We start from the raw sequence: 15,229 nt of genomic DNA, 5'->3' as shown, positions 1-15,229 counted from the left end.
TATGGTTAGCATTACACTTATATTTGATATAAAATCTAAGGAGGAAAATAAATTTTATCTAGGAAATAGCCAAAAGGAAAGAATTCTGGCTAGCAGCATGACTGTCTTTTACTCATGTTTGGTTAACAAATAATAACAAAATACACTTCTCAGCTTTTTATTGAAATGAATGAAAGTGAGAAAAAGTCTGACTTCACGCTTGAGTTTTTCAGAAGCTTGTGTGCTAAAAAAAGTTCTTAATAAGCCTCAACACTCACATTTCCGAGGTGCAGCTAGTAAGTTGGGACTTGGGAGTCTTGAGATAAGAAAGCAGCTCAATTACAACAACTTTTTAGAGAAGATTAAATTAGAGAATTAACAGATGGTAAATACCAAATACCCAGAAGCTAACATATCACAAATCATCTAACTTACATGAAAAATAATGAGTTTTCCCTTTTTGTCTATACAAACTCCCTTTTCTAAGACAATACCCCTCCAGGCAGCAATGTTTCAAAATTCACCTAACCTTATCAAAACACACAAGATTCAGCTGGCCACAAATATTTATCCTTTGTGGGCTGATGCAGAAGATGCCAATTTTTTTCAACCTCCTTTGTGCATAAACGATGCCAGCAGTCATAGCAGCAGGGAGTGCCGGAGGCACCGTGATAGTGATAATGTCAAGAGACTCGATGATGATGGTAGGAGCTGGAACCTGCAACAGAGGTCAGAGTTAATGAACAAGAACTCACTGCTTACAGATTCACTATCCCACTGACGTGTTACCAAGAGCAAAACCCACACGTTGTTTTCCCCAGTACAGTGTGTTCTGGATTGCCCAGAAATTTAGCACAATCTTCACCCACCATCAGCAACCACAATAATCCAGTCCTAAATTATGCAAAACCCTTAACTTCAAATTTGCACTTTTCTCCCTGGAAATATATTACTTTAAAACATTAGCTGAATAATGTAAAAATCTTTGAGAGAAAAAAAAAAAACCACCCAAAAAACTTAACAGCTATCAGGTTATTCCTTGATAAGGATTTTTTTTGCCTGCAGCATGTTTTAGATGTGCTGTATCCTATTTCTTCCACTGTATATAAGTCAGATGGTAACCTAACATATAACAAAGATAAAAATCTAGTAACTGGGTCAAGAGAAACCAAGGTAAACTCAAATTTCTCTGTAAGATATTAAAATTCTGCTTCTGTGCTGAATTTTATCCTCAGTAGCCTTGTCTCATTTCACTATAAAATATAGTGAAATGATATAAAACAGAGCAAAAAAAATTTCACTTTAAAGCAAATAGTTTCTCATCATCTAAAGCGTGGTGGAAGTCATGGTCACCCCTTTTCTAAAATAAGGCAGTTCTGGACCAGAAATGAAAACATACCTCATTTAAGATGCTATTGACAATTGTGTATAGAAACCCAAAGCCTGCCACCACCACCAGAGACAGGAGAAACAAATAGGCATCTCTGTAGAGCTTAAAATCAGTTGGCTTTGGATACAGTATGGAACGAACAAGCTGTCCTTTAGCAGTACTAAAGCCTAGAAATAAAAAAAGTTATTAAAAATACAAACAACAGCAAAGCTATTAAAATATATTAAAAACCTCAATGAAACCCTTAAGCTACTAATTTCATTACAACTGTTTCACAATATCCATAGCAGATGTTTTGCAATACTGTAATTAAGGTGCTTATATATGCACATCATACTAAGGGCTTCTCTCCTATGGCAAGGACATGCAGCTGATGCAAACAAACCCCTCCTCTGCAGCAGCAGCAGCAAATCCTCACATGGTTTGGCCTGGCAGAGCTTGTTGTACTGCATTTTGTCCCTCACAGTGCAGAGCTAGTGGGTATATTTATTGTCTAATTAAGCCAATCCTTACAAAAAAGAAAATTAAGCTATTCAGAGTCCAACATGAAATACCTGAATGTCAGGTCTACTTAAGAGGTCCCTTGAGAGCCAGAACGAAAGATTCAGAATAAAGTGCAGTGCAGGGAGTCATCTTCTGAGAAGGGCATCTCCTGATGGCATTTGGACAGCTAAACAAGGAGACTGTCCTTCTAAAGGTCTTACAGTTAAACAACCAACAGATATCCCAAGGTCGTACTTGAACTTTTGCCTCGATGTTTAAAGAGGCCAACATTAATGCCTGATTTTGTTTGCCCAAAACATCTGTCATCTGCTTAGACTTCAAAGTCTATTACTACAACTTCTATGTCAATGCCAGGTCTTCTGGCATTAGTGACAGCTCCCTGACAGCTTCTCAGTCTGCAAGCCACCACAGCAAAGGCTGAGCCCTCCACCCTGACATTTGGCACAGAGGATTCTACCAAAACAGAGCAATTATGGTATCACTCTTGAAATGGATGAGCTCATCACCAGATGAAAAGCCATGAAACCTCCAGGCTTTGAATTTGCTACTGCAGAATATGAACCATGGGCCTGTTCAGAGAAGTTCACCATGTCTGTATGTATTTGAGTATTTAGCAATGAATGCTTGGTAATTCAACACAGAATTACACAGAATTCAAAAAGCCAGAACTACTTTCTACTTTTCCCTATGTTTTGCAGAAGGTTCTGTAGCTACACAGGATAGAGGACATCAGGGTAAAGCAATAAATGAAAACCTCATGGGGTGTCTTTAGAACACACTGGATATACAGATAACTTTAGTGCACAATTGTGTTTTCTAAAGCAAAATAACCAGTTTTGAATTCTTTTCAATTACAAATAGGAGCCACAATGACATCCATCAACTGAGTTTTAGGAGGAAAGAAATCAGTACAATTTATCTGTATTTCAGCTGTAATATCAAATATGTTAAAGGCTTAACTTGAAGAGTACTGTGAGTATAGCTCCAGCAGATCAGTCTTATATCCTGATTTATGACAAGATTAGGACTACATGTCTTTGCACACATATTTAGTTCTGTTCTTCTAGATCTTTTGAAGACTAAATTTTTAAAGTATTTTCAAGTTTGTGGCATTTCCCTCACTTATATAAAGGGATTCTTATTTGTATCTCACTGTGTGAGAATTACTTTAGATCTTACTATCAGACATTTTAGGAGCAAGAAGCTGCAAGTGCTGTGACATCTATCCTGTTCTGTGGAGAGGGAAATTCCCTCTTGCCCAAAAACTGTTCCTGTGAACCAGAGAGGAGAACAGAGAATTTTCTATCACTTTGCTTTTCTCTATACAAAGCCACAGCAGAAAAACCACATTTGTCCATAGAAAAAAACCTGAATAAAGCCCAGTTGAATTAATCCTGCTTACAACAGGAGCTAACTTGGACCTGCCATTGGCAAAGAACATTTTACAAACACAATTTCTGATGTCAGGGCAGTAAGACTCAGAGTGTTGGGAACAATGGTGATGTTTCTTGAAAGAATTACGGACCATATTATCATACACTTCAAAACAAAAAGTACTATTCTTCCTGCAAAGCAGAAGCAACATGCCTTCAGCAGTTAATTTCTGTTGCTGTTTGGGCTCACCTTACTCTACATGCACACTGGCTGGCACTTGAAATTCATTTAAGAAACAATACAAGTTCAGATGCGTATTATTAAAGGGCTGATGTGTTAAAGGAAAGGAAAATATATATTTGAAAAAAAAGACTAATAAAAGCCTCAAGATAGAGAATAAAACAAAAAATCAGAACTGTTACTGCTAAAGCAGACTAACAGAAGGTGAAAAGAATACATCAGAGTAAGAAGCAGCTAATTAGGATGAAGTTATTTGTTGGAAAACTTGCTTTAAGCAGCAGTCTAGTCAATGCAGTCCAATTTCTTCTACCTAATTCTATTGTACCTTGGATTATAGCTTGCATTCATTTATTTTGTGGCAATTTTCTTAAAATGATCTTTGTAAAGCAAAATCCCACAATTGTACTTGCTTGTGTAATTGGTTTCACAGACTATTATTTAATGCCAGATCTCTAACATATGAATTAGCATTTCTGTAGATAGATGAAACTTATTTTTTCAGTAAATGTTATGTACTTTGAAATAACTATAGGTAAAGAAAAACATTTGGCATTGTGAGTGACTCTGCTAAAAGCAGCTGTTCCTCACTACCCACCCAATCTGCTGTTCTCCACTATCCACCTGAACCTTTTCCAAGAGGCACACGCAGTTCAAGCAAGACACTACCAAAAAACCTCTAAAGGACAAGAAAACACATTCAAATAAGTTTTAAATTGATGCTGAAGGCTGATTCACTTTTGTGCTTGCCAACTGTTAATCTTCAGATCATCATCTAGTTTTATTACTGTTTTAAGATTTTAATCAAGCTATTTGGGGTATATTCCTTTACCCAAGCTTAGCAGCATCAGCCAGCTGACACATACCTACAAATAGGAGTAGTACATTAACAAGGATAAATTTAGCAATCAATACCTGTTCTCACTACCAGAGCTTTGACCAACTCTCCAGTGTAGAACCGGGTCTGAATGACATTGGTTCCACAGAACAGCGTGTGCCGCTTGTGCACCTCGGGACTGTAGATCTCATCTCCCACAGCTTTTGGATACTCCGAAGGATTTGGCAGATTAATCTTTGTGACAGGAACACTTTCACCTTAAAGGAAAGGAAGTCTCTAAGCAAGATCACAGAAGAACGGACTTTTTTCATTCCCAACTACAAGAAATATAATATAATCTCATTTCACCAGCACAGGCAGACTTATGGAAGTTATCTTCCTTTCAGCATGTAATTAGGTGGTCTCTCACCTGCTAGCCTCAGCCCAGCAGATTCTTTACCCAAATGCTATTTAACTCTATTCCTTATAGAGCTTTTATGTCCCTTACTTCAAATCACAGTTTGTGATATAAAACACAGTTCATTAAAAAAACCAAAAAAACAGGACAAGCTTCCTTCTCTTGCTGAAAAGCATCACCCCCATCTTTACTCAAAAAAACTAGAAGCTGAAGAAAATTATTCTCAGCTCCTTTGGTGACCGGGTGCACTCAAGATAGGGTTACAATCAATTTTTATCAGTTGCTAGCAGCAACAAAATCAAGTTTTGTTTCAATTGAGAAAAACTGAACATGATAGAATACAGAATCTCTGAACTAAAATTTTCTAGAGGTTGTCAATTTGATCAATTATCCTAGGAATAACAAAAAGTCCATCCTAGTCATTGAAGCTGTCCTTTAAATACATTAGGTCCCTGATTTTAGCGTATGCAGGCATAACTTGAGATAATAATTTGTGGTTTTAAATAAAGTATGACATTCTACTCACTACCTTCATTTTTGGAAGAAGCTAAAAAGTTTTAGCAAAAATTTTCTGAAGAAGCAGGCTTCAGAGCTCCATCTGCACTGAGAACACCAAGTTAAGAGGCAGGAAGACAAACTATCAAGAAGAAAGTTTTTAACAAGAAACACTCATTTTTGGAGTTTCTAAGCAGTATTAGGTAGCTGTTGCAGATAAGCAGGACAAGTACCTAAGTACTTTAGAACATGTCTAACTGTAAGAACATACACATTTCAAACAAAGTAAACATATCCAGTTCTGCTAAAGCATACTGCAAGTGAGCATGCACACAGGTATAAACTAATAGTTTTAGCCATGCAGCACTGTGTATCAAATTTAGTTTACCTGTTAGCATACTTTCATTTACAATGCAAGTACCACTGAGCAGTACTGCATCACACGGCATAATTGTCCCATTGGATGGAATCAACATGGTATCTCCAGGCACGAGGTCAGTGGAAAGGATTTCTTCTATTTCTGTATATTAGAACACAAACAAGTTTACTTGAAAATAGCCATCATCTATAAAACCTGATAAAGAGCCTCACATTCAAGATCTAGGTGAAATACGACTACTAATAAAATGAAGTATAACTTCATTAAATTAATGACATGAAGAGATTTTAAAAATATACAGAAAAAGCCATTGATAAACTCCAATTCCACCACAGATTAAACTCCAGAGCACATGGATAGAATACATCATGACCAATGAAAAGAATCAAGTTTGTACAAAAGATATTACAAATTATTAGCTACAGTGTAACTTCAGTATAAAGACAAGAGCACAACACAAATGTATGTCTTAAAAACAATATTATGCATCACAACCTTTGGGATACCACACCTTTAACTGCTGTGGTATTCAAATGAGGGGAAATTCAGAAATCACCTTGCAGCCCTTGATGGGTAACAAATTGTAATGGAGACCCAACACAGGCACATCTTTAAGTCAGGAAAAAAATTAGAATGGCAATTACATACGTGAAACGGCAATAGGACAAGTACCTAATCTAGAACAAACCTGATACTCACTGAAAATACCATCTAGAAGGTTCTGAAAATACCATCTAGAAGGTTAACCCTGAACACATTACACTATCTAAATTCCACTTTGAACTTCTTTTCTCATGCAATTTTGCTAAGGAATGCAAGCATTTCAAGCTGATTAAAAAAATAACAGATGCAGACCCACTTTACATTCACACTTCATGAGCAATTTAAATTCAACTTTTCAGGCCAACTGTGAAATTTACCTTGATTTCCTCTGCAGACAGAAACCCTTACAATGCTGTGAGCTGCTACCATGTCATGTAACATAACATATTGCTGCAAAGGGGAGAAAAATTGATTATTCAAAAGCACAGCTTGTCTTCTTCTAAATGCACATTCTACAGTAGAAGTGATGAGATTCTCTACTAACATTCTTTAACAACAAAATGCTACTCAAAATATTCTCTTGAATATAGTTTAGAAAACTTATGGGCAAGTAAAGTTTGAGTGCATCAACCTGTACAGGCTCTTATTTTAATAGCATTTTGGAAGCAAATATATACTGTCAAACAAAATATTAAAAAATAATTTGGCATTAACATACAAAAGTAAAAGCTGCAGTAGTTGTAAGAACTTGAATTAAGGTTGAAGTTTTTTTTTTGTTTGTTTGTTTGGTTTTTTTTTTGTCTCTGGTATGAATTCAGAGATTGCAATTTAAAGATAATTACTACTTTGATTTCCATCAGCTAAGTCTACAGAGCAAACTGAATCACCAGTTTAACAATCTATATGCTTCACTGCTGCTCAGTTTTGTAGGGCTTTTTCAAACAAGGAAACAATGCAAGATGGAATCATTACAGTCAATAAAACTTGGTACACAAACTTTTGTCTGGGTTTTATTTAAGCAAGGTAGTGTTTCTGCTATCTGAGGCCAACCTATTGATTCATTAGTGTGGAAAGTCTGCAAAGGTCTCAAAAAAAACTATAAATCCAAAATTTTTCAGCTCAAAGAGGGAAAATGCATAACAATATTCTATCTGTATAATTTGAAAAGTTCTTAAAGATTTGTAGACAATTTCACAACAAAATAAGGCAATCGGTAAAAAGCCAAAAAGATGCATCAATTTTCTTTGAACTTACCTTTCTAATGGTGTAGAGTGAGCTAACAATGGATATTACAGACATAATCACAATTGCTAATGCATAGTAGTGATACTCATCAGTGATCCACAATATCACACTGAACAACTGGAAAATGTAAAAAGGGTTGAGAACCTAGAAGAGTGACAGAACATTCAAGTTACACCAAAAGGTCACATGGGTTCTCCATTAGAACAAAGCTGAAATTATCCTCCTCCAGGGAGAAGACAATTTCAGTTCTTTATACATAATTCTTGTTTGATTTGCCAAAATTTTTTCACTACCTCCTCAGCCCCTCAAAAGCACAGTTCTCACTCAAATAATACACAGACTTTGAAGACTCCTTGCATTTTCCCCTACACCTCAAAATAAAGTAATGGGAATATTTGATGTACCTTAAGTTATAATTCTTAAACCAATTTGGGTGTTATTTTCTATTTGTTCTTACTCCTTTAGATCAGGTTGGAGAGTTTCTTTGTTCAGAAGTTCTACTGTGCATTATTACAGCACAAGATAACAAACCAGTTATTCAAATCCACCTGATACAAGGCAAACAGAACAAATCCAACAACACGACATTTTATTTGCTGCATATATTGTAATATATAATCCCTGGCCTCCTCATGAAGAACACAAGTAATTTTATGTTTGAAATTAAATACAAAAAATAAGTAAGATGCTGACCCATTCAAAGAATTCTGATGTATTTTCTAATGTCCTCCCTAAGGACTCTGAAGGGTTTATAGTTGAGGCCTCTTTGATCTTTAGCTTTAAGGAGACCTGGAGAGCTTAAAAAAATTGTCCATATGATTTTGTTTTCCAATGTGGGGCTCTAGGGAAAGTTTCCAACCAGTAGTCATTGCACTTGAAACAACTTTCAATTATATACCTCTTTACTTTAATTTGTTGAAGAAAAGATTTTACCTCCTTAACCAGAAGCTTAAAAATGGAAGGCACTTTCACAGCAATTTCATTTACTCCATAGAATGCTTTTCTGCATTAAAAAAAAATAAATAAAAAAAAAGTTAAGTTTTTTTAGGAGTCTTATTGACATCAAAGTAATTTCACTAATCTGCTAAAGTATAACATGTCCCTAAATCTGTGACTCCTTTATCACAGTTTCAGAAAGTGCTTTTCAGAAAATGCTTACCTAGTGAGATGTTCCAATACAAAAATAATTATTTTATACTTCAATTTAAGTTGTATCTTATTTTATAGATTCTTTCATAACAAGATTTCTCTGTAAACTGTGTATGGGTTCCATGTTATTAAATATGTCATTCTGAAAGCCAGTACGTGATTCTCATTAGCTTAAGCTTAAACCAGTGTTAATGCTTACCCTGCAGTAAGACAATGTTTTCAAGTTCCTGTATCTTAGTTTTATCCTCAGCATGAAGAAAGGCAAATCATGAAAGAGGGAGCAAGAAACCAAGCTCTGATGGGATCAGAGCTGGTTAAATGACTGAGACATGAAAAAGCCCTTAAAATTATCTGAGGGGAAAGGCTTTTATTTCAGAAAAAGATACAAACTGCCAGAAGATGAATTGATAAGCAAGCAGATGCTCCCATATTTTAGCCTGTATGAAGGTCTCATTTTCAAAAAAAATCAGACACTGATCACTCAATTGTCTTCTGGGTTTTTTAACACTCTGAGCACAGGTAATGAAACATCAACAATTCTTCCCTCAAACACTACTGCAATATTACCTGTAATCATGCATTCCCTTTGTCAGTCCTGTGCTGTGTTCATTATGAATTGCAGAGCAGAAGGTAGATTCATCTAGACCTCTAAATAAAGGAAAAGTCAATGAGTTATTTAAGAAATCTGATATTTAAAATTAAGTCTTCAGTGACTCAAAAGAGCTAGGTCTTTGTCAAGAGGTATACACCATTTTATAAAACAAAATCTATGGCCTAATGTGTTCTTAGCTGGTTTTGTCACAGCTTCAGATACCAGTGACACATTAAAAGCAGTCGTCTTGCTGATATATCTTACTCTGTAGGATAGTTATACCTATTCCAATCCAAATGGAGACACTTAAAAATGAAGTAGAATACTAGGATAACTAATATTCAAAGGCTTCTAAAAAGTGAGCAAGTTTTATAAAGCATTATATGAAATCAATGTGGATTAACATTTCTTCAGATTACCTTTGTTTGACTCTAAGTAGTAATGGAAGTTTTTTAGAAAAAAATATTAATCAAATTATTAAGTAAAACCATACCACAGCTACTTTACAGCATCTTACTATCACAGTGTTATCCATTACTAGGAAAAAAGCACCCTACATTTTCAGTTCTTCCTTATCACCAGAAGATTCATTTTCACAGGACTTCTCCACATGCTGTGAAAGTTAATGCTGTGCTTTAGGAAATCTACAGATATGCAGAAACACCTAAAACATTGTTACATTTACAGCTATTGGATTGTGTTAACTATCAAACTCAGTAAATCAGATGTATGCTGCCCAATATCCAAGCATTTTTCGTGGATATACTTTGGATGCACAGGAAAATATCATCACCTTCCAAAAGTCTTTCTCAGACATCATGACAAAACCAGCATTATTCCATACTAATGTTTTTTATATCTATTAAGTTATCTGTTAAAAAGGATTCAGAGTTGTCCCAGCAGAAAAAGAGAAAAAACCCAACTCTTTATTGTGCATTTTTCATAACAATTACTTCCATTCTCTGGAACACAGGGAAAGCTTTAAATATCCTCACTACTGCAATGCCTAGGATCACATTTCCACCAACTGCTTGTACAAGAACAGACTTGGCCCTAGGTTTACAAGGTTTCTCTAAACCTGGCTCAGGGATTTAAAAAAATACTATTTTAAATTAAACAATACATAAAACTCTGTTAATAGCTGTGTCTTTCCCCCCACTCTACCATGAACAAGTTTTCTTTTAGTGTAGGAAAAGAAATGTAACAGTGGATTTAAAGAGGGTGCCTAAATTTAGGTGCTCTATATGCAAATATGCATACCTGTGTGTGCAATGTCCATGCAAAGACAGAGCTTCTAGCACAATGTTCTCTGCTTTTTACACTACTGCTACAGACTGAATTCCCAGGGCATTAAAATCCCTGTGTGCAGAGTTTATTATATAAAGCACTCATCAACCCACTCAGATATTCGGCTGACAGTAGCTAAAACAAAACAGACATCCAAGGTCAGAGTTGCATCCTCTTTGGCTATGTGACCAAGTCTGACTTAGTCCAAGAACAATTACACTTGCATTTCCTGTGTTTAAAACAGTGATCTTAATATTATGGTAATATAAAAAGAACAATGATATGAAACTCAAACTCTCATGACTGAATTTGTCACCCAAGAAATCTTAATTTGCCCCCCTTTTGTGTTGTGCTAAGCCTTCCATGATGTGATCAAACTGCTCTGTCTCTGAGTACTTGGTAAGCAGCAGCCCAAAAGCGAATGCTCTCCACGATGCAGTGCTGTGCTTAGATCACAACTACAAGCATGCTGACTGCTTTAATGGTTTTACTATAAATAATTCTGTCTCACAGACTGTCTCTTTGAAAATATTAACTTGAATATCTACCATGTTATTAGGTAATATCAATTTTTGGTTTATACATATAAACTGAAGAGCAGAATAAGATGTATCGTAGAGAAGGACAAAGTTTCCAATACTTCTTTTCAGAGTAATTATCATTCACAAGCTCAGAGATTATTTTGCACATGGTATCTACTACTTCACTATACAACCATACACTTTAGAGGAAAGTTTTAACAAACTGGCCATTTTTATCTGACCTTGTGGAAAAGTGACTTAGTATCCAGTATGCCTCAGTTCCACCTCTTTCTCCTCTTTCTTATTCAATAGCTAAATAATCATGTCCAGCTCAGCTACTGTACCTGACTAAACAAGTGGCCAAGCTCAGTCGTGGCTAATACATCAAACAAATGAAAGTTTGGCTTATCAGCAAGAATGTGATTGAATAAATGCTCACATAACTTCACAGGCATATCTGAGATTTTTCCAGGGCTTATAAATTGGTTAAGTTATCACAAGAACATCAAAAGGCACAGTCAAATAGCTACAAATGCCAAGTTTCAAGTCACTGCTTTAATGCTAAGGAACAACATTTTTTTCTAAACACATGGAGTCACATGGTTTTTTTCCAATACCTGTTCTTAACATACAAGTAGTTTCTTAATCTCATCTGTGGGAACTATTCCCTTTGAACAGTTTAAATTAGGAGCACTATAGGCATGAAAACAGGAGTCTACAATGCAAAATGACGAGTGTCACTACCTGCACAACTGTATTTCATGGGAGGCTTAACACAAAAAATGCATACAAAGCTTTTAATTACTTACTCCTGAGAACTGAGACATTTCCACCCTCCCAGATGAGGACTGCTCCGTTTTGTAGTTGCTTGTATTATAGTAATTTCCTAAAGTTGTTTTCATTGCTGATAACTTTCCATATTATTTGCACACACTTTTTTGGGAAAAAAAAAAAACATCTCCACAGGATAGTCCAATACAGTGAACACTGATTTAAGTTTAAAATAGATTTTATTTGTGGTCTGAATTTATTGTTTTAATGGGCAGTTGCCAAAAACGGAGAAGTCAGCGCTCATTTAACTTGTGGCACTATGAGAATGCCTTGTCACAGAAAGAAAAGCTTTCTTCTTCAACATCATGCAACAGTGTTGCTAGATAAAAGAAAATACAGTGCATCACAAGCTACTGCTACCTACTAAAAGACTTTTTTTATCAGTGCAATAGACCTGTTTTTTGTTACTAAACAGTAACAAAAGACAGATCAGATCCAGCTCAACTGCACTAAAACCTAGAAACAGACCTACACAAAGATGAGCAAAAACGATATTTGGTGAATTCCCCTTCTTCCTAGATACACCTTTTGGTTCTAGCTCAGCAACAAAAAAACGTAAGTTGTTCCATCATAAGCAAAGTTTTTGAGTGTTTATAGAAGTACTACTGTCTATGAACATGTGCTCTGATTCTCAAGTAACACTCCAAGAATAGGCAAAAAAGCCTGCAGAAGCATGCAGCCTGTCACCCTACACAGATCACACTTGATAAAGGCAGATTAAACAAACACCTTCCTTCCAAATTCACAGAATTAAAATCTCCTTGTCCTCACTATAGTTCAAACAAAGACTCAATGCCCTAAAGCAGCTGTCTGAAAATAACACCGATTTTCAGCATGTTCTTTGGCAACCTATTTTATTTTTGTAAAACGCAGTTTGAGGCACAACATGTAAGAAAAATGTATTCTTACCGTACAACATCAAAACTTTGAACTGAATCATTCCAAAAATACTTCACACTGTGATGCGTGAAGTAACGAATCTGTAAGGGCAACAAAACATAGACGTCAAACTGGTACCACTTAACACCTCTCTTCTGACTGACTTCATTCTGAGAGGTGACAGAAACTGAATTTAGAAAAGCTTCAGTAAAAAATGAATACTTTTCTTTCGACATTAATCTTTCAAGCTTTCCATAATTTCCAGAAACAGGTTATTGAGGAGATTTCTGTTCCACTCAAGAATGAGTTAGCCTTTCAAACAAAATAGCAGCTCCATGTGTGTTTATTCTCAATAGTACTTGTGAATTTAGCCAGCATAGTATTGCAAGTTTACTTACAGGCAAATGTTTTCTCGGATCGTTTTTATTCTCTTCTGCAGCAGATTCAGAGAAATGAACAGCATGGCCATTTGAAACCTTGTGCACAATAGGATTTGGATTCTGTAAAGGACTGGCTCCCAAGGAAGGCATAATGCGAACCTTTGCACAGAACCATATCTTGAATTCATCCTTAGAAAGAGGGGGGAAATGAGTTAGCTTAAAGAGCATTTAAACAGCATTTTACTACAACAGCTGCAGCAAAATCACAGATCATAGATTAGCAGAGCCCATATAGAATTAGAGAACATATCTCCATGTTAACATCAGCTACCTTAAGAATAATTTTCTTTCCACAATTCTAAAAGCATATTTTGCACTTGGGTCAGCAGTACACCTCACTTCCACAAATGTATCTTTGCTGAATAAGGGAGGGGAAACCATGTTTCAGCTCATAGGAACAACGTATTTGTTCTGTGGCTGTTGGTGACTACAGCATTAATGTATTTGATTCTTAAAACTCAAATTCAGACTACTCGCTATGCCCACTTCAAACAGCTGTCAGTCTTCCCACAGAGGCACAAAGTTACACACAGGAGCACCATTCTGCAGTGCTGTAAAACACAATCATGTCTACACAGCAAGGCAAGGATTGGTGTACTGCAGCAAGCAGAAGGAACTGCCAGCAGGGAGAAGCACATCCCCTGCACACTTACAGTCGTCCTCAGCAGAACCACCGCACAGTCCTTCAGCGCCGTCCTTTTGCACGTTGCTTTCACACGCCACTGGGGCATCCAGTAGAGGAGGAGGAGAAGAAAGCCACCAGAACAGATCACTCCCACAGCAACTAGCACCAACTTCCAGCGACACAGATCATAGCCATAGATCTCCTGCATGGCAGTAAAACAAGTAATGATGACTCTCTTAATTACTGTGGCTCGGGATGCCAACATTCATTTTTCATAACGTGGAGTATTTAAAGCAAATCAATTTTCAAAGCCATTTCCTCTTTTTTTTTTTTTTTTCTGGGGGAAGGAAACATTTGGAATACTTAATACATGATGGAGTGGAAGCAAAAAGGAACGCTGTTTTGCTTCGTCAGAAATATAAACATCAGTAAAAGTCAGAGGCAGATCATCCACACTGTGTAAAACATTCTATTGCAAGACTGTCTCCTCTCTGCAGTGCTCCCTAAGGAGAGGTTGCAACACAACCTGCCTTAACTCTAAGTGAACAACTACATTTTTGACCATGACAATGCACAAGTCAGTTGAACACTTAAAAGAGCAAAGGCATATGGTTTTGTCAAATGCTGATTTTATAACGTATCGTTTGATTAGCTAGCATTCACAGTTTTGAATTACTACTGTAGGCTGAATTTTATACATTCTAAAAAAGCCCCTGAATATATCAAACATCACTTTCTAGTAGAGAATTTTGCTTATTTTGCCTGCCATTTAACAAGAAATGCTACTTTATAAACTCCAAGCTACACTCAAAGGTTTTGTAACTTGTACCAGTTAGAAAAAACATTTTCCCACGAAAAAAACCCCAAGTATTCAGTGTGCAAGCACTAAGTTAACTTGATGACAGCCAGGAACAGAAAATAACTTAGTGATTTACTGGACACTGTGCTACATTCCTGAGTTTCACATTACATCATTAGATTATATTTCCTGCTGAAAAATGAAGTTTCCCATTGAGTCCCACCCATTGTTCATACTGACATAAACTTCTTGGATTTTTTTTTTTACTTTTCATTCAACAGTGTTAGAAATTGTTTAAACTCCTTTCCTAAGAAAAGGCTTTTCAAAAGTTTAGTTTGCCACCTTCTCTGATGACAAAAAGCAGAAATAAAGCCTATTCTCTCTTACCCCCAAAACACTCTTCAGCAATAAAAATAGAAGAGTTTAAGATGGTGAGAAAACCAAATGCTTATTTTTAGGAGAAAATACAATTATTTCCTCAAAAAAATATTAGTTTTAGTGATCAGGCCATAAGCATCTCCTGTTCTACAATGCATTTGTTTACTTTCTGTATTGGAGCTGTCTAGTGAAGAACTACTTTTCCTAGCAGTGTGGACAAGGACAAAACAAGAACTTCAGTTCACAGAAGCCTATCATTTTTGCAAACAAAAATCCCTGTATGTACCAAATGGACTAGAAAAATCCCTTTGAGCCCCAAGTGGGTTAGAAATTGAAAGATTAGCTGC

At 36.1% G+C, this 15,229-nt stretch overlaps 1 protein-coding gene across 5 annotated transcripts in view; it reads right to left on the bottom strand.

The window, feature by feature from the left end:
• Positions 1-15,229, bottom strand: part of ATP13A3 (ATPase 13A3) — a 56,736-nt gene that overhangs the window by 20,975 nt on the left and 20,532 nt on the right. For all 5 annotated transcript variants that reach the window (XM_021536864.2, XM_021536865.2, XM_021536867.2 and 2 more), the window contains 11 exons: positions 13,734-13,907; positions 13,039-13,209; positions 12,671-12,741; positions 9,098-9,178; positions 8,315-8,384; positions 7,391-7,525; positions 6,514-6,586; positions 5,603-5,734; positions 4,400-4,579; positions 1,379-1,536; positions 509-697 (listed from right to left, as the gene is read on the bottom strand). In XM_021536864.2, the coding sequence (XP_021392539.1) occupies positions 509-697; positions 1,379-1,536; positions 4,400-4,579; positions 5,603-5,734; positions 6,514-6,586; positions 7,391-7,525; positions 8,315-8,384; positions 9,098-9,178; positions 12,671-12,741; positions 13,039-13,209; positions 13,734-13,907 (1,434 nt within the window). The remainder of the gene's footprint in view (positions 1-508; positions 698-1,378; positions 1,537-4,399; positions 4,580-5,602; positions 5,735-6,513; positions 6,587-7,390; positions 7,526-8,314; positions 8,385-9,097; positions 9,179-12,670; positions 12,742-13,038; positions 13,210-13,733; positions 13,908-15,229) is intronic.

The sequence above is a fragment of the Lonchura striata genome, chromosome 10 (assembly GCF_046129695.1).
Source record: "Lonchura striata isolate bLonStr1 chromosome 10, bLonStr1.mat, whole genome shotgun sequence".
NCBI lineage: Eukaryota > Metazoa > Chordata > Aves > Passeriformes > Estrildidae > Lonchura > Lonchura striata.
The sequence above is the reverse complement of the archived record's forward strand: the minus strand, read 5'-3'. Positions and strand labels throughout refer to the sequence as shown.